At 38.5% G+C, this 20,425-nt stretch overlaps 1 protein-coding gene across 1 annotated transcript in view; it reads left to right on the forward strand.

The window, feature by feature from the left end:
• Positions 1–20,185, forward strand: part of ZCCHC24 (zinc finger CCHC-type containing 24) — a 108,107-nt gene extending 87,922 nt beyond the window's left edge. The window contains exons 3-4 of the mRNA XM_010714330.4: positions 2,855–3,019; positions 13,523–20,185. Coding sequence (XP_010712632.1) covers positions 2,855–3,019; positions 13,523–13,636 — 279 coding nt within the window. The 3' untranslated portion in view covers positions 13,637–20,185. The remainder of the gene's footprint in view (positions 1–2,854; positions 3,020–13,522) is intronic.
• The last annotated feature ends 240 nt before the right edge of the window (positions 20,186–20,425 follow it).

Below are 20,425 nucleotides of genomic sequence, written 5' to 3' on the forward strand. Positions count from 1 at the left end.
AGAAACCAAATTCCCTGTCAGGCATAGTCTGGGAAACTGAGGATATGAGAAAGAAAATAAAATCTGTTAGGGTGAAGTATAAACATCCATAAAACTGAATAGTGAAACACCTACAGAGAAGGTTGTAGTTTGCCAGCAAACTAATTAAAGTCACTGAATGAGGAGGAAGGTGTGACAGCACCCAAGTTAAAGTAAAAATAAATCAGAAGTTTAGGTAAGCAATTACAACAGGAAATTACCTCTGGAGCTCCCTCTCCTGCCTTCTTTTCCTGGTTCTGCTTCCCACTGACTGAGCAAGTCAGAGATGTGACTTCTAATCTGGCAAGCCTTCAATGCTGGTCCCTAGCTATATACATAGAGAACGTCGCAGACAAGCACCTCCAGTGCCCTGCAATGAGTTTGGGAGGGCACAGCATCTCTGTTCTGCCTCTGCAGCCAGCTGCCTCAGCTGCAGAAACCTGTCCTCTTCATCCTGCTCCAGGCAGCCTTCTCAGAGCTGCTCTGCCTGCAGAGTGTGGCTAGCTAACATATTGCCTGGGGAATCTGATGTTTTAACACTGTTTATGGTTGGCACAGCATACTGCAGTGGGAGTTTTATGTTCTAATACTGTTTATAAACATGCGTAGGACTTCTCAGACATGCTCTGTCTCCAAAGTCTATGCTATTGCTTTTGGAAATAACATGTTCAGTGACCTGTACTTTTTCTGAAAGGACTGCTGCTTAGTAGGGGTAATGAAGCTGCCTTCCCAGCTATGACCAGAGGAAGAGTTTAAGTACTGTGTCGCTGAAACTGAGAATTGGAAAGAACTCTCTTCCACTGTTCAATAGCATAGCCTCAGTCAAAACTACAAACAAAGAAATCCATGACACCTCAGGAGGAGGGGAAACATCTCACAATCATGGGAGCTCTCTGTACACAGGGCTCCTATTCAGTTCCATGAGAACTTGTAAATGAAGAGAGCATGTGGCTCCTTCTTACACTGACTTGAGCTGTGCAACAAATTCCTCAGAGGCAGTGCCAAATTAAGTGTCCTGAATCAGGACGGCTCCATAAATTGACATTTTCCTGCCCTACATTCAATTGCAATCTCCATCTTTATCAAGGAACACCATGGATTGGAGGATTAAACTCTGGGTGCCTGCCAGCACTCATTTAGGCATGAAAGTCCAAATGTTTCCCATTATACTGAGCACTTTTTTGTGCAGTGTAAATGCATGTCTTAGCATCAGCTTCATCTTCACTATGAGCCAGAACACTTACAGCAGCACATCAAGTCATGAAAAACTATTAGAAGCATTTGTCTTTTTGTGCTACCACATCTGATTTTTTGAAGAGTAACTATGCTGAGGAATAAGCGCACACACACACACACACACACACACACACACACACACACACACAAAAAAAAAAAAAAAGCAGAAAATGTTGTTCACTGACACTGAAAAATAAAAATAAAAATAGGGCCAGCATGCTAGAGAAGGTTTCGGATGCCCCCTGCTTGTCTCCCATCTGCCAGGGTGCAGAATTCAGTGCTTGATGCTCTGTTCCCACGCGCATCATCGGAGGTAGTGCAGTGAACACCACCAGCCATGGGAGCTGGAGTCCCACTGTGCCTGCCAAGCTCAGGTCTTCTGCCAACCACCTGCTTTTCCAACCAGTGTTTTCACATAGAAAGCAATTTGGACCTACACACTGAGAAATCATACAAGCTCCCAGAACAAAACAACCCCTTTCCCAGCACGATGGGCCATTTAACTTTTGTAAACTTAATCTGGGAACTTAAAAAAAAAAAAAAAAAAAAAAAAAAGCCCCAGCAGCATGACATATGAACAAATAACAAAGCATCCTTTGTAGGTGATCGTACCATCCTGCCATAGCAAAGGGGAAGTCTCTCCCTCTAGACAACATAAAACAAAATAGAGTGAATATGCAGGCAGCATTTCAACATCTGCTAGAGTCTCTGGGAAAGGAGCTTCATGCATACAGCTCTTCTCAGGACAGCTGTATGCAATACTCATCATCACCTTAAAGTATTAGCGTTATTCTGTATATTGCCATATTTCTGTTGCAAACAACATAATCTGATTGTTTAAAAAAAAAAAAAAGCTATTTACATAAGGTCCTTGCCAACTCTAATAGCTTCTCTGGGTAAGCAGGCTTTCTTTAGGCAATACTTAATATTTCGACATCATGGCAATTCATTACATTTGGGAATCCTTTCCTGTTTCCTTCAAAACAGAAGATCAGTGAAACATTGTTTACAGTGAGCAGAAATCCTAATGAAGTTCATGAAATTAATGATTTCCTTTGATCAAAATCTTATCTTTCCTTCATACTTAACCTCAGTTTGACTGTCACACATAGCAGTGCGTACCCTCACACTAGTGTATCACCTGCATTTCAATATTTAAGGCCGTGTAATTCTTACTTGCAGAGCTTTCTTACTGAAAGCTTCCCTTGGGGAAGATAAGGACCTAGCCACAAAAGCCTACTAAGCTACTTCTCCAGATGCTATGTATAATCATAACAATACTTATTCAATATATAATTTGGTTATAAAGAAATTCACAATAAAGATATTCATTGCAAATGTGCACAAAAAATTTCTAAATGCTGAGTTCAGTGCCAGAAGCGTTGCAAGCATTCTTGAATTTTTGTATACTTCTCAGAAGTACCTCTTTGAACTTAAACTTGAGCTTCAATATACAAACTATTCATTAAAATATGACCTTCATGATGCCTGTCTCCAGTATCTTTTTCTCACAGTTTCCTGTACAAAGACCTTGTTTTTCTGCTCTTTCATTAAAGTGCATTGATCACTCATTGCTACTCTTTTTTTTTGTTTTCTTTAGGCTCGTCCCAAGGGAGAAGGCCTGACCCCGTACCAGGGCAAGAAACGCTGCTTCGGTGAATATAAGTGCCCCAAATGCAAGAGAAAATGGATGAGCGGAAACTCCTGGGCTAACATGGGACAAGAGTGCATCAAGTGCCACATTAACGTTTATCCTCACAAACAGGTAGGAGAAGAACCAACCTGGTGGCATACAGTATTGGGACTTGGAACTCTCTTGAATTTGTGAAGCATGGCTATGACCTAAACAGGACTTGCCATAGTCTACAGCATGCCACAAAATAAAATTAAAATAATAATAAAAAAGAAAACATGACCTTTCACAAATGAGCTGCTGTTCTCAGAGTCCTGGGGAAGTGAACTGCTTCCAGTTTCTCAAAATTTGAATACTCTTTCAGTAAAAATACCTCCAAAACAAAGTCTTTACTTATCTTTATTATAAAAACAGACTTTGGGACCATATAACCTGAGATGGAGCCATTAGATAATAGAGAAAACAAGTTCAGCAGTAGCAATGGGCCTCCTGATACTTCTGACTCTCTTCATATTTACACCAATTAGCTGCTTCGTTGCACTGGTGTCAGTGAAGTTGTTTCCAAAGTATAGTTTTTTTGTTCATCCATTTAAATAAGATTGGACTTGGATAGGGAGATACATATTTGTAAATATGTAGTACTAGTGATAAAATAGAAGAAATACTAAGAGGACCCCTACTTACTGAATAACTTAAACAGTAAAGCAAGACAGCCTGTATAAAAAGGCATTTCTTGTTTTCCATAGTACTTGGTGGTGCCCAGGCTAGGAACTTCAAGAGAAAGTCTCTTAATAAGCTGAAACAGTCAAGTGTAAGTAGTAGCTCTAATAAGAAATCCATATCTGCAATGCTGCTAGCCATAGCCCTTATTCCTGCCCCCTGTGGAGTGCAGTTGCATCTCCTGCATTTCCAGCCCCTGTATTTGCAACTTACAATGGGAAGACTGACTCAGTTCTTGTTTGTATCCTGTCAGAAGTGGTTGCAAACCATCATCTAATACAGTGGTAGTTAATGAGAGACAGATCAATTGCTCAGAACAACTAAGCTCATACTCCTCATTTTGCTGACAAACCAGGCTACAGACTGATTTTGTTGAAGTTGGATTTTCATGCAGAAAGTAATTATTAGCAACTCCACCAAAAAAATAAAAATAAAAATTAGCCAATATATACTAGAAAGTATATAGAGCTCCTCCCCTACGAGGAAAGGTTGAGCAAACTGGGTCTGTTCAACCTTGAGAAAAGAAGACTGAGAGGTGATCTTATTAATGTTTATAAATATCTTAAGTGTGAGAGTCAAACAGACATGGCCAACTTCTTTCCAACAGTCTGTGGGGACAGGATGAGGGGAAATGATCATAAACTGGAGCATAGGAAGTTCTGCACCAATATGTGAAGGAATTTCTTCACAGTAAGCACTGGAACAAGGCTGCTCAGGAGGGTTGTGGATTCTCCTTCTCTGAGATACTCAAGATCTTCCCGGACGCCTCCCTGTGCAACCTGCACTAGGGGGCCTGCTTTGTAGGGGAGTTGGACTAGATGATCTTTGGAGGTCCCTTCCAATCCCTACAATTCTGTAATTCTGTGAAAGCTTGCTTCGCATAACCGGAAAAATACAATTGCAGGCTCACTTCTAGGAAATGATTTTACAACTTCAACTACTATTGGAGCAACACCTAGGATTTAATGCTGCCAATTTCAGCACAGTCAAAAGGGAGGCATCTGTGAGTGCATGTCTTAAGCCCACATAGCACTTTTCTTCAAGATGGCTGATACTGAGTAAATGCAAGAAGCATTACAGAAAAATTTAAGTATGATTTTGCTATATTGCTGTAAATTGTTACGGATGAAATAATTGGGAATTATTTTAAGAGTTTGGGAGGTGTAATTTGCTTCAGATGCAGTTTATCCTAGCTGAATCTCAGCAATAAATAGAGCTCTGCATGGGTCAAGTTACCTGCTGCCCACTCATAACCCGGGCTCAAATCACAGATGGATTATTTGGGAGTACTTGCAATAGGTGAAAAGGAAATTCCATTGGGAGCCTTAGGTGTCTCATTAGCCAGCTAAGTGCTGGCTAAACTTTCCATGGGCTCATAAGGAACACTTCATACCATTTCATATGATTCTGGGGAGAGGAAGCATGTTAGTAAAAAAATAATCCTAAATAATATTGTGATTTTATTATGATGAAAAGATAGAAGTACTGAAATTCATTACAACAAGCAGCAATGGAGATAGAAACAAGCTTATTAACATTATTCCAACCAGGAAAATTTAATCAACTCTATTTCTTCCTTTTATACATGTGCATATTCATCTAATTCTAAGGGCAAGTTTTGGCTCGGTTTCTATGGTAATTCTGCGTTCCCATATTCAGCTAAATTATCAATTTATACTACCTAATAACTTGAAGCAATATAAATTAGAGTTTTTGAAATCTGACATGTTTGTGGCAGAGGACGTGCCTTAGACTTGACCCACTTAATTCACTCGAGATGATAGTTTTCTGTGGGGTTATTTGTTCATTTAAATAACACGGGACTATTTCCACAGTAGGATGAACTAATGGCCAAGTCAGTGAATATCACTGTTTCTGCTGGACAGTTCAGATGATGTAACCCTAACCCTAATCCCCCTCCATCTCTAGGTTAACACCACTCTGATTCCAAATCTGAAAACAAGAGGTTATCTTTAGAAAAATAAATTAACTGATGAGACACTAGTTCAAAGCTTCAGAAGTCTCTGATCCTTGCTCCTGCTTAGACAGTTTTCTTAGACAACTGCACCAAAATCCAGGCTGAGCATTTATTACACATAAAGAAGTAGAGTCTTGATGGTGAGAGGAATTACAAGAACACTGATTTATAACACAAGTTTATAAATATTTACTTTGTTCTTCTAAATAACCTCCATCATTTTTGTTAGTGTTCAAAGAGTCACAAGAACTTGCTCAGGAAGTATTCCATCCACAAAAGGCATTATATACTGGGGAGTAAAAATGCTGTGTAGTAAAGGAGGTTGCAAGCAGTCCCTTGGGGAGAGCTGCCCCTCATGGGCTAGAGGAGTCTGTGAACTGCATAGCACAGACATCAAAGACTGTGTGGAAGGGCTGCAGTCCACAGTGCTTTTTCCTTAGCACCACGTAAATGAACAATCACAGCATGTGCAATGCAGGTTTACACAGCTGACCTCCATCACTGTGTTTCCACATCATCCCATAAGACCATAATCTGGGATGTGAAAAGCCTTTACTCTTTTTACCAATCCATGTGTCCATGTCTCATTAGTAGTCGGTGGTGTTAGGTGAGATCTTCAAGTCTGGACTATGCATTTCAGCTAAGCTTCCAGACGCAAAGAACCTGCAGCCAGTCAATAGTGCTTTTTCCCCAAAATCCAAACTTACAACCTCAAGTTGAGAGATTTCTCATTCTGTTGTTTCTCATCTTGCCTTATCTCTGTCTGATTCTATATCTCAGTTTTACTATTGCTATTCTTTCTATTCTTTTTCATTCTTCCAGTGCCTTGTATTTCTAATTCAACATATCAACTATAGCCAGACAGTAAAGAAAACATCAGTTCATGCACAGAGCTAGCAGCAAAGGATCCAGCCCTAAGCATCCAGCCCCACATCAAACTTTAAACATATCTTAATACATGTCTATGGGTTGCTGTTCTGCAGCTTTTTAAAAATGCGCTGTACTCAGCAATATTTTTATGGTAATGCTATGTATTTTATAAAAGCATAGTGATTGATTGTTCTAATTAAAAAGTCCAGTGTTTTGAGTTTGAAGGTTAAAGCATAGACACATACTGTGGATGTAAGATTTAGTTGTATTATAATAAACTATTAGAACTACCTACACTCCTTTATCATTTTCTGTTTACATTTCTTGCTTTTCCTTCATTTTCATTATTCTGTTGACATATACCAAAGGAGAGTTCTCGTTCATGAACAGAGTTCCTATGCATTTCTAAACAAACATTTTTTTTCCCCTCTCAGTGCATCAATGGAAGTTCTTAGTTAATTCTGTGCTCCTAATAACTTCATTATAAGGGCTTAGACAGTACTTCCACTTGTCTGGATCTTCCAATGAACATCTTTTTCAGCTTAATATAATAAAGACACTGTCTCTCTCTAGAAGCTGTTTTTACACTCAGTACCTGTACAGATAAATCTCCATTCAAGAAATAAATTGATACTGCTGTTTTGTAATGTCTGTTCTTTCACTGCAGTTACCACATTACATGATATTAGTATATATATATTTTTAATTTGAATTACCAAAATCCAGATGAACTGGCCAGTCAGAAATTTAACCTCCATTCTACTTCAGACCATATTACTTCTAGCAGATTAAATTATTTCTTCTCCAAAACAATCTGGTCAATACACCCCCTCTGCAATGTATTTTAACTCAGCATCTTTTTCTTACTCCTTACTCTACCATTTGGTAAACAACTTTTTTTTCCTTCCTCCATCTGTTAAGTCACAATACTATCTTCACAATATTAGAAGAGGGTCATTTTGTTGGCAGATAGATGCTAATCATTGTTATTTCCTCAACATTAACTAACCTTATGCTGAGCTACAAGAGCCTTCAGAATTACAAAAATTACCTAACTACAAACAGTCCAGACCATTTCTAAAAATACAGCTACCACTGTATGCATATTACAGCATCTCCATTCCCATACAAGTATATTGCGTGAAAGAGCTGGCACGCAGATCTGGTCAGATCCACATCCTCCATTTCACACACCATCCTAGGCAGTAGAGAGTGCCCACAGGAAAGTATGGATCTAGGATAAGCCACAGCAACCATCTCCAAGGATACTTCCTCATCCTCCAGCCTGTAAGTTCCCCCACTCTCTTATCCAGTAGACCAGTACCTCTAGAATTTATTCAGTAGCTGAAGCTTAACAACATGGGCCACCACGTGTTGTTTTTTTTTTTTAATGCCCACCCCGAATACTGGAGATTAGGATGCTTTTATCCAATTTAGGAAAAAAAATTTGAAATTTTTATATTAATGATTGCTTGATTATATGCTGTTGTGAATTAGAAGTTCAATCAATTCACAGGCTTGTCCTTTTTACTAGCCATCATCTTCATCTCTTTATTTCATCTTAGTCAGATGCTTTACTCCATCCGTGGACTTCTGAGTACTGTAGGGCTTGATTGCGTTGTATTCACAAGGCATGGTTTGAGCCTAAGTTCCAGTGAACTGGCTCAAGCAATAGTATCAGAGTACTGCAAACAAGAATCTTCACTGGACAGCTCTGGGGTAGTCATTCAAGAACATATGCTGTATCTGTGAATGGCTTCTACAGTTATGCTAAAATCTTGATTACCTATACATACCTTTCACTAGACATCCCTGGAGAAGAGAGCTTCAACACATCCTTTCCACCTGCTCTTTGTTCCTGGAGGCTTTTTCCGGGAGTGAAAAGATTCTGTGCCAATTCCCCACAAGAAAAGTCTCTTCAGCTCTGTTCTTTTATTCCACATACCCTATCTGTGAGAATGAACTTTTAATCCCTCTGCAGCAGGAAAAGTCTTCTCAGCAATTTTACAGCTGTGTATATACTTCGGAGTGCTCTACAAACACAGTTCTAAATCTTCATGTTTGAGAGGGATGGCACAGCATGCATAACAAGTAGTAACACAAGAACCTGATCGGCAAGTCTGCTGCCTTGATACCAACTAACTCAGAGTGGAAAAATCAGATGGCTTTCATACCTGAGCTGCAAAACTGCTTCAGCTGTTCCAAGAAAACTGCATGCATTTTTGTCTTCATGACTAAGTTCCTTGTGGAAATACTTACAGGAATTCCCAAGACCTTGAGGCCTTGAGTTCAAGTGTTGCTGAGAAACAGGAGAGCAAAGAACTGCCCAGACCAAGTTGCTGGATTGCTCTTTCGAAAGAGGTTTCCTGCCTAGTCACATTATCTACTCTAAACAAAAGAAAACAAAACAAAACAAAAAAGCCTCAGATGGAACTTAATTCTACCTCTTATTATTTTATGAAATTTGGATTCCATATAGTTGTTTGTGCTCTTCCTTATACTGCTCCAGTGTGGAGCCAGTCATTTTAGCCTTTCACCAGTATTCTTGGCATTGTAACAGCCCAGACGCCAAGCTCTGAATTTTCATTTTCTTCCCCTGACTGCTCTAGCAGCAGCATCTGTGCCTGCTTCCTGGCTGGCCTCTTATCAAGGCTTCTCCTCTGACTTCGTGGCTGACTCTAGGGCTGTTTGTGATGACAGCTGTTGCACTGGTGTAGAACCAGCCATCTGGTGACTGACTTGTCCTCTTGGACATGACTTACTTCCAGCTGTCAGGAATTTATCGCCAGACTGAAAATAATTTGGTATGTAAATACATTCTTCATGTTATCCAAGCTATTACTTCCACAGGCAGTGCACTGATTCCATCATAATTCCCCTGTCCAGGTGCAGTTTCTCTTCCCTCAGCTTGGGGAGGAATGGCTCTGATCACTCTGAAGCCCAACACACTAGTGAGCAGATTGAGGCCTGCAAGTATTCTCTCTCCTATTCGGATTTAATCCCTCCCCAGCAGTTGGAGGAGAATCATTGCATTTCCACCCTTGTGCGCCCCAGCAGTTGGAAAACAGGTCATCCCAGACTGCTGCTTCTCTGAACCTGAGAGAGATTTCTGCTGTTCATCTCGGGTGGCTCTCTTTCATTCCTAGCTGGCCTGTTCCAGAGGCATGCTGCTAACAGAGGCTGCCTGCTCTCACATCTTCATGCCATGGATCTCCAGCCTTCTCATCACAATCTTTTTGTTTCACAGCCACAACTGAAGGCCTTGTTCATGCCATACAGGCAGGAGAGCGGAGCTCTGCCGCTCAAGAATACATGTTGCATTTAATTCTTTTCCCCAGCATGTAATCTTTTATTATACTAACAATGTACAAATTCTTGAGAGTGCCTGTGCCTAGAGAAAAGCACAGGAGCTAATGCACCTAAGACTCTTGCCCTTTATCAGTATCCTGCCACCTCTAGCTGTAGAATCAAGTTTTACACACATATCTAACTTGTCACCTATGCATCTCATTTGCCCCATTAAGGCCTGATGTAATGAGTCCAGAAATATACTTATGTTTGTTTTCTTGCATTTAAATATGGTTTATCTACCAGTGGTACAATCAAATTGTTCCACTCCAAAGTGGAAAAAAATAAATTCAAACTTCTAAATAGAAATATAAGCACCCATTCTGCTTCCACTAAGAATAATTTCTCTAAGGATGTCCTTGTGACATTTCCACTAACATCTAAGACATTATATATATGAGTCATTTTGAGTATGTTTTGTTCGTTATTTTGAAAAAAGGATTTATGCAATACAGAGTTTGATCAGTACATGTAGACTGGGGAAGTAATACTTCACAGTCTAAGGTTAGTTTGCAGGACAGGAATTGCTGTATCAATTTAAATTTAGTTCAGTTTTATTCACCTTGGGCAATGGCTTTAGTCACTGCCATCAAATGCCTTCCTGATGAAGCTGCATAAGGTCATTTCCAGCCATCAACTACCAAAGAATGCTAGAGAAAAAGATGCAAAAAACTCAAGATGTTGAGAAATGCCCTTCCCCATAGTATTTACAGAAAGTAGACCATCAAATCCTGTTTACTTGCATTAAAAAAAAAAAAGAAAACTAAAACATTAAACTCTCCCTTTAACAGAAGAAATAATACCTTTCCCAAAGAAATATAGCAGGACTTTATGCTCTTTTACAGGCTGCATTTCACCTCTTTCTAAGGAAAGGCACTGTTCCTTCAGCCAAGCAGCCTCTCCTCTTTCCCAGGCCTGCTGAGTGCACTGAGCCTTCCTGCTCTTGGGCTCCCAGCAGCACAGAGCTGGAGGATTAGAGAGCCTCTTCAGCTGGGTGGATCTTCTGCAGCATTCAGACAACTCCCCAAATTACCACATGATGTGCAGCCACACAACTTTTCAGCACTCTCCACCTTCTGCTTCCATGCTCCAAAGCTGGTGAGAGTGCTCCTGAGTCAGCCTCAGCTGCCTATGCCAATGAAATCTCACTTCATCACCAGCAGACCTTTAGCTATCTAATGTCCTGACTTTTTAGCATAGCATTAAAGTTTGCAAGTCTGCAAGATTAGAACATCAGCATTAAGAATGGGAGGAAAACAGCTGCTTCTCAGAGCACTTGTAGGGATTTTTGCCTTACAGGAAACCCACAGAAATAAACTGGTGCTTCATTTTAGGCACAAACTGTGCAAGCCCACCACCATTTTGAGGCTTCAGCCCTCAGCAAAAGCAGTGCTTGGGCCCAGCTCAGTTCCTTCCAGCCGGCCCTTGGAAACTCAGTTTCCTGCCTTGTAACCCCTCTCTCCCCAGCCTCTATGTCGTAACGCGCTGGTAACAATAACATCTCTGAAATCGAAATGCTTCGTGGGCCAAAAAGCTGAGCTCAATCAACACAGGGGGAAAGCAAACCACGGAGAGCTATTGTTTCTGAAAACAGTCCAAAAAACTCTTGGCGCTTCAAGACACTCCCAATGTCCTTTGCACTATTTCCAGGAAAAATGATTCCCAAGGCTATGTGTATTAAAAAAATCTGGCTTATATCAATAAACATGATAACTGCTGTATTTTTTTCTCTTTAAATCAGAACACAGCTAGCATGTAGAAGCAATCAGAGCTGAGTCAAATAGACTGTTTTAAGTGCAACATTTCAAAGCTCTAAAATTCTACATTGTGGAGAATAAATTAAATCTTGGAGATCCTAAACCTGGACATCATCTTTGAGGGAGATTTATTTAATGCAAACTGTTGAAGAAAATTTACGGGCAGATGTTGGTGGAACAGGCTGTAGAAGAGGGATAAAGGCAGTTTTTCTGATCCAATAAGCTTATTCAACTTGTCTCTGTTGTGGCAGAAGCCCAGAATGCAGCAGCACTTGAGTTGCAGTCTCAGTATCGAGATTGTCGGTTCTGATCCAAAATCTTCCTTCCTCATATGCAACCAATACAGGTTCAAGCACCCTCTCTCCAAGAAAAAACAACCTGAAATTAAATTGTAAACAAATTTAAACTCAGAAAGTCATATAGACTCTAGCCCAGGACAGAGAAAAATTTTGGCAATGTGCTGTGGGTAGGAATCCTGAACTGGTGACAAGACATTGGCAATCACTACTGAATTGCTCCCATACATTCTTTCTACTAGCTATGCAACATAATGAACAAGTGTTGTACTTATAATCCAATACAACTGATTATAGCAAGAAGTTGCAGACGGTTTTTTTTAGGAAAAGAGTACATTTTGCCTGACTGTAACCACTGAATGCTGGGAAACCCTTCCATTCCATAGGGTGTGAGCAGCTCTTACAGAGTAACAATAAGAGAAAAAAAAAAAAGGTTTCAGAAAGCTCAATACTTCTTATTCACTGGCACTCAGATGGGTGACTTTGACATGCAGAATTTAAAAATAAATGACCAGGAAACTTAGAGGACCAGGTATACTTTAAGGTTTTAAAGATGATGACAGGTCTGTAGTATTTAGGGAAGGTATAAAAGATAAATGGCCATAATTTTACATTTTTTTTCATCCTTTCTTTGTTACGAGGAAGATAAGCAGTAGTCTGCTATCCTTGTAAGAACAGTGAGAAGCTTATGGCTTAATTTGAGATTTCACATCATGCACTGTCTCTACCATAGTTCCACAGAACTTCCACCGTCTTCTTGGTAAGGCACTGAGTATTTAAATCATTTTTCAGGTACATTCCAAGAAAGCTGAGAAATTATGTTACAGCATTTTGCTAGTATAAAACAAACAGTGCACATCAGTGTTATGTTCTACCTCACAGCTCTATCACTTCTGTTGATTAGATTTTCCAAACAGCAATATCCCTACTGCAATATTTAATATTTTCCAAGTGATTGCAAAACTTCTTGTATGTCATAGAAAATTAAAGCACATGGATTACTAAACTCAAAGCAGCTTTGTTCCCTTTTTTAGTTAAATATACTGCCAGCCATATGATTCCACAAGTGTTCTTTAACGGTATATCCAAATTATCAGTCAGGTTCACAACAGAGGTTGCGTTTCTGGTTCTTTGTTGTTTTTTGTTTTTGTTTTTACTAATAGCTTTGCAGCTGCTCCACTTAAAAAAAAAAAAAAATCAGCCTCGTAAATATGGGATTGAGACTTCACTAGCCTATGTGATATCTGTGCATAGGTAAGACAGTTTTCCTGTAGCAGCAGCTAATCGCACTGTTGTTAACCCTTCTGGCATTCTGGGCAGTGGGATTCCCATGCTTGAAGTGCTAATGCTTTCGGGATGTCTCAGTTACTGGAGCCAAGGGAATAAATTGCTGCGTAACCACATAAGCATACTCCCCATTCAGGCTTTCATTAGTTTACCTACAGCAAGGTAAACAGAACCTTTATGAAGAACAACGTTCAAGATTGTGAGGCAACTTCATGCCACTATGAAGCAAAGAGTTGAAAACATTTTCTCTGCTCAGGACAGCAGGACTTTTGTAACTTTTGTGAGGAGAAAGCTGGTTAAGCATGTTCAGCACATGTAGTGAAGATTAACAGCAGTGACAAAGCCTTGAATCAACTCTTGTTCCCATCCTTCTCTGCAGAGACCCCTGGAAAAGCCGGACGGCCTGGACGTTTCAGACCAGAGCAAAGAACATCCCCAGCACCTGTGTGAGAAGTGCAAAGTTTTGGGCTACTACTGCCGCCGTGTGCAATAAACCTTCCAAGTGGCCTCTTCCCATCCCCCTCATCCTTAAAGATCCTCTGACAGCACACGATCAAGAGCAACACATCAAGATAAAAACTAAAATAATTGCCAATATTGCCTATCTATAACCTAACAGTATGCCTTACCATTAACGGAATGTAACATTTCTCCTGTGTATGCACACACATGCAACAGGTATTTACAGGACTACGGTGAATTTGTATACATACATATATATGTAAGCTTACATATATATACGTACACACGTATAAACATTACTGATAGTGTTCACAACAGAACCACAGTTGCAGGTTCTGGTGATTGTTTACACAGACCCTATATCATGGTCAGGTGAAATGAAGTACTATTCTTTAGGCAAGATATAACATTCACAAGGACTATATGTGATAAATGGATTTTGCAGAGGTTAAATAACTGTGGGGCCACTGATTAAAAGCACTCACCCACGACAGGAATATTATTCCTATTATATGACAAGACAAAGGGAGATTAAACAAGCCACAGCATAAAAGAAGGGCAATAATTGTTTTCCCAGTTTTAGAAAGTCTGAGAGTTTTGTGTTGCTGCTTTCTTGGACTTTTCTACTTGTTAGCGTCACTCAGGCAGGGCTTAGGCAAAATCATTTTTTGCGATTTTGTGGGAAAAAAAAGTGAATAATTGTTTGAGGGTGTGGTTGTACAGAAAGGGAATGCCATAATGGGACCCATAGCATCGGGAAGGATTCCAAGAGGTTTTTGGAGAGGATAAAATTGGCTTGGTTGTGTGACTAACAGATCCTTCTCTTGTCATATAATTCTGCTACAACAGGTTTTGCATGTGTATGCGCTATTCATTAGGCTGCAAGCACACTAAATTTACTGTGAATAAAGGAGGATAAGAATGCTTAAAATTGTCCTCCAAATCCATAATTGAATGATTAGCCAAACTTACTATTTATAATAGTTTTAAAGCCACTTTCTGGAAATATTTTTTATGTCCTGTTTTCTACTGTACAAATTTGTTATAATGTAAAACTTTTTAGCCATAAGGTATTATGAGGTATGAAGAACACTCTATATAATATTCCCGCTTTCCTGTCTTCCTGAAACAGCTATTTACCTTTGGAGAAATGTAGGAGTTATATTTGGTTGTCCCATTTCAGGTGGAACTTTGGGCAGGGTGATCCTGTTGCAAAGTAGTATCTCATCAGGGATGAGCTGAAAGTACCTCGAGACAGTATCCTGTTTATATGTCTGTATAAGAATGCATGGGCATAAGGACAAAACAAGCAATTCACTTGCATTATTCACTGAGAAAACTTACAGGGATAATGGTTTGTGTGGTTTTAGGTTTGGGTTTTGTTTTGTTTTTTTTAAAAAAGAAACAATTTCTATTTTTGTGAGGTTTCCTTTAGAGATCGATTTGTGTGAATACTTAGTGGAAATATTTAAAATCCTAAATAACTTGATGTGAATTAAATCTGTTTTGAGGATTAATTCCACAGTACTAATACAGAGAGGGTTTTGTGCCAAGTAATATCAAAACGTAACCAATACGTACAGTCAAGCTCTTGTAAAGCAAACTGAAAACTCAGTGAGCATTCCTGTAGGAAATGTGAAGGTCTTTACGAATTTGTTCTAAGGTGAAACTTCGACCATTTCTCTGCTTTGTTCTAAACAGGGCAGAATAGTTTCTGCTTATTCTGGTGGAAGGGTAATATACGTATCTCACAAACTGCATTATTTAAGGGTAGCCCAAGTGACATAGCCCACTGGTCAATCTGATGAAAAAACCTTGGAATTTCTTGATTTTGACCATGACTCTTGCATTAGCTCCCTGGCTGTGGGCAAGTCACGAGATCCTTCCTGGACTTCAGTTCCCCCAGCTGCAAAAGGGAGGGGGGAATACTTCATACTTCAGTGCACCTACCTCACAGCAGTGTTGTGAGGCATACTCAGTATCTATTAGCGTTTTGACATCACTGGATGAAAAATGCTATGTAATTCTAAAATCTTAAAGAAAATTAATCACTTGGAAACTAGTTTTGCCAAGATGGTAATTCTATAAACTAAAATAGCTGAAGAATAATATTACTGAATGTTAACACTAATAAGAGATCTCAGTTACGTCAGTCAAGATATACAGTCTCAGCTTTTTCAAACAGAAATGCATTCTTTTGCACAGATTCAGAAAAAAATACCTTAGAGAAAAACAAAGATACTAATTTGCCTATAAGAGAATAAAATACACAGGTGATTTTGAGGGTGGATTTTAAAGCTTGTTAATCTCGATAATTAGTTTCCAGCATGCATGCTTTTACTGAAAGAATAACACATTAAATAAGATCTGTTTTTTTTTCTTTTTTTTTCTTTTTTTTTTTTTTTTCCCCTTTTGAGCACTTAACAGAACATGAACAGAAATATCCGTGGTGTTTCATATCCAACTAAAGAACAAGTAGATGAACACCATCAGGTGAAAATCAGAGAATTATTTTTCTCCCTGAAACTCTAACATTGCTACCAAGCATTTTGTTTCTAAATAATTCCTGTATTTTGATAACCACTAAATCAGTAGAATAGCACATCCTATGGTATAGCTACATCAATATAGAGCATACCAGCAGATACTGAACAAAGGCCCACTGCTAATGCCATTATATGCAATCACTGCTATTCTCATGACAGTGTTCTCTTAAAAACTGTTTATCCAGATTCAATGTTTCATGGTGGTGCTTTTAGGTTTTATTTTAAAATAAAGTTCCTAAAAATATACGTGATCAACTTCAGCATACTTAACAAGTCTCCATGTAGAGTAACACTTCCTAAAAGTAGAGTTAAAAGAGTTCAATACTTATATCACATTTTTCCAGGTAGCAGACAAAGTATGTAAGAAATATTAAGCATATCTAAAATATCTAAGAGGAAAATTGATTTTCCCCTACACTTATGCTGGGGAAGAACAGATAAAAAAAATCTGGGGAGAAGCTAGAAGCCAGATACTGCCCTACTTTGTCCTGCCTAACTTGGACTGCAGCCTCCCCTGGGGCTGGAAACAGCGTGCTGATCTCACTGTCTCTGCTGGAGCTGAGAGGCATGGGGTGGGACAGGAGAGCACTGGGAACCCAGACAGGACACCCTGTCCTTGTGTCTGCTGGGCTCAACTCAAACTTCCCCTAGAATGCAGGGCAACCCTGTTTTTCTTGTCCTGTTCAGGGCCTCTCTCTAGCAAGCTGCTGGCTGAAGAAGCATGAATGAGGTTCCTCCATCCCTTCTGCCAAGATTTGCTCATAGGACTGTAGCATCCAGCGGTAGGCATCTGCTCCATACTTTTTGGTATGCTTGGTGACTTGCTGGAAGAATATATGGCTCTAAGAACCACAAAATATCTTGTGGTCATTGGCACAGAAAGAAAACTTCTGAATATTCATTTCACTTCAAAAACATAGAAAACAAATTGACTATAAGATAATTTTATTTTTATTAAAAAAAAAAAAAAGGTAATTCACCCATAGGCTAAACTCCTTCTAAACTGAAAAAATACAACCCTAAAAGTCATACTTTGACTGGGAAGAGGATGAGTTTATTTACCACTTGTATTTTTAGGAATACTTTTTGATGTTCTCTTTAAATAGCTCTACATTTAGTCCATTAGCTAGTATTCCTCAAAGGGATTTTTAAGCAGCTATCAGAAACAAAGCTGTTCCAGTAAAGAAATTTAAATCAGTGCAGGTCTCCCTAAATAGAGTATTCTCAGGGACGTACCTGAAATAAATTTATCTCTCTGCCTTTATCTGTCAAGCCTGGTTTTAAACCTCATCAGATGCTTGCTATTATCTGCCTACCTACAGATCCGTAGGTCCATTCAGCACGCAGCAGTTTTTTGGGGATGATTTTCTCACATTTTCTTCCTCCTTCAGGCTTTTTTTGGTTCATTTGTTTCTTGAAAAATATATCTCATATTGTTTCTTTAATTGGTCTGAACATTTCACATGAAATTTGTCTTTGGCATTGGCCCTGCACTGGAGAAAATTATTGGGAATCCAAAATAAATAGTATGGGCTTTTAGCTGTTTTAACTTGATGCAGCTCCTTTGAAGTTGTTACAAATACTTCCTCTCACGACAATGAAAGAAATCCCTGTAGCTTAAAGGATGGCCCCCTTTTAGCCAGTTTCTGTTGCTGCTATGGCTGGCATAAAATGATGCCACACAAGAAAAAATTGAGGCCTTTCTGCCTTAAAGTTGCCTCTTAATTTCAAATAAATACACAAGAGTATATATTATTTCTGAAAATAAGTGTATTTTAAATTCCCCATTATATGGGACACAATTTGTAAACTAAAAATGTGAATTAATGGATGTCTGAAAGAAGCCTTTTATCAAGAAGTGCTCTCTATATTTTACCTTTTGTATAACATGAAATTTAGATTAAACATGGGTTGCAAACCTGACAAGATCTAGCCATTATTTCCCAAATAGAAATACTTTTAAAATATTAAGAAGCTTTTGGAAATGTCAGTATTCATAATTAGTTCTCTATGTCCTGCAGTCAAATGGAGTACCATTTTTTTCTCTAGTGTGGATGCTAAGAGTTATCCACTGAATAGATTGCAATGATTTCAAAAACACATGTTTATGATTTAAGTGAACTGACGTACATTTTCCATTTGCCTTTGCCAACATTTCAAAATGTGATGGAACTATCCCCATACAAAATCATCCTCTAAGATATCACTCTACTCCTGATCAGGCTTCATCACATCTCCTTCCTATCCACAAAACCACTGCTGTCCATTAATGTTGCTATTTTGCTGAAGTGCTCAGAGGGCTGATCAAGATCTTAGACATAGGGATGATGGTTTGTGTTTCTAGGATGAATTTCAAAGGGACAATCGTGTGCAGTTACTAGCTATAGATGATTGATATAAATGTTTACCCTGTATGAAGTATTTTACAGTTTTACTTGCAGATGTGTATTTATCTTGAGTTATACTTGACATAGAATTTCTTTCAATTTTTTTTTTTAATACTATGTGTGTATTTTGGAAACCTTTCTAGATGTTAAAATTTTTGAATGGTTACAAATATTTCTTGTAATACTGAATCGTTATCTTATCTGGAAACTCTTTGCAGTAACTTTTTTGTATATATTTGAGGGCCTTTTTAGAAAAAGTATTGTTTGTTCTTTGGGAAAAAGTTTTTACAACTTGGAAGCTTTCAGAAGGGCCTTCCTCTCAACTAGGATACTAACAGAGGTAAAAGTTTTCTTAAGTATTTTGCAGAACTAGGGACGTATCCTCAAGAAAATATTTATGGAAGTAATTTACTTTTTCTTTTTTTTTTTTTTTTTTTTTTTTTTTACAATGCTTTTGTCTGTATAAAGTATGCAACAGAACTACATTAAGAAGGAAATATTGTCTACATAAAATATTATATGAAAGTTGGTACATAATTCTGACAAAAAAAACTTGCAATTCTTTAAGCCATATTGTTTTTGTTATCCTTGGATGATAATATCAGTATTAAGTAACCAATATATTATTCAAGTGCTTTGACTTATATGAAAATGCTTATACATTTTATTTATGTGTATTTGGGGAAGGATTGCTAGAAAAAGCTATCACTAGATGTATAGCAAGTGAGAGCAAATAACAGTATAGTGTCACTTTATGACCTTGTGAGAGACAGAAGATGCTGAAAGCACCAGAGAGACTCAGCTTTCAGAGACTCTGAAGCACAAGCGTCGAGTTTCAAATGGTAGATCTTGTCCTTTTTCATGGTGAGAGGGGAAACGAGTTGGTTGGGACGCCAACTGACAACTCAACTTTCACAAATCTTTGCAGACTCTGAGCTCAGCTATGCAGTACTGGCTACAGCAATAATATTAATCAAAGGATGTAAGAGAAATGCATTGAAGTAGATGATTGTAAGGATTTATGTTTATTTTAATTAGAACTCATAGCAATATAGAATATGCATGTGCACGTATTTGAAGCATTTTTACACTTTACATTTCATGTAGTTTGATTATATTATGAAGGATTGGGTTTTTAGTTTGATATTTTACCATTCTAAAATGGGAGGTCTGCCCAACCCTGTACTGGATTCTTGTTTCCTTTAAAAGATTGTTTAGTACAGCACTCACTGCATTGTGTACTAGTGCTAAAACTAACACTGTATCTTATGAATTTCTTCAGCTTTAAAAAAATTAACCTAATTACTATTACATTTGTTTAGCTGTGCCCACTGACCTTGTCAGATTCAGTTGGCTATTTGTACAATTTCATTTTCTGTAACTGTTAAGAAACTTGTACAGCTAAAACAAAAACAGAACCTATGGACAACAGCCTCGGAGGTACCAGTTCTGCTTCAGCAATCAAGATGACAGCTAGCTTACTGAGCGACTGTGTTGCTAAAGAGACTGTAAAACCTCTGTTGTGGATTGTCCATAAAATGGCATTCCGACATGTGCCTTATTTGCTGGATAGTATACAGCTTTCCTCTAGTATTCTAGCATTTTAATGCTGTATTAAAATAATGCAAAAAAAAAAAAAAAAAACAAGAGTGGTGTGGTTTTCTTGCAATACATTAAAATGAGGTTGTCATTACGCTAACTTTGTAGTTTAGGTATATGGCCTCTAACACGAGGGATCCTCTTCATTTAGAAAGAAAGAATTTCTAGTCGACTGATGAGCACACTGTTCTAGGCTCCTACAAATATGGTGCATCTCAGACATTTGGAGCACTGTTACATAGTGACATGACATGCATTGCATAGCAAACCTGATGGCTAGGAAGATTT

Source organism: Meleagris gallopavo, chromosome 8 (genome assembly GCF_905368555.1).
Source record: "Meleagris gallopavo chromosome 8, MGAL_WU_HG_1.1, whole genome shotgun sequence".
Classification (NCBI taxonomy): Eukaryota; Metazoa; Chordata; class Aves; order Galliformes; family Phasianidae; genus Meleagris; species Meleagris gallopavo.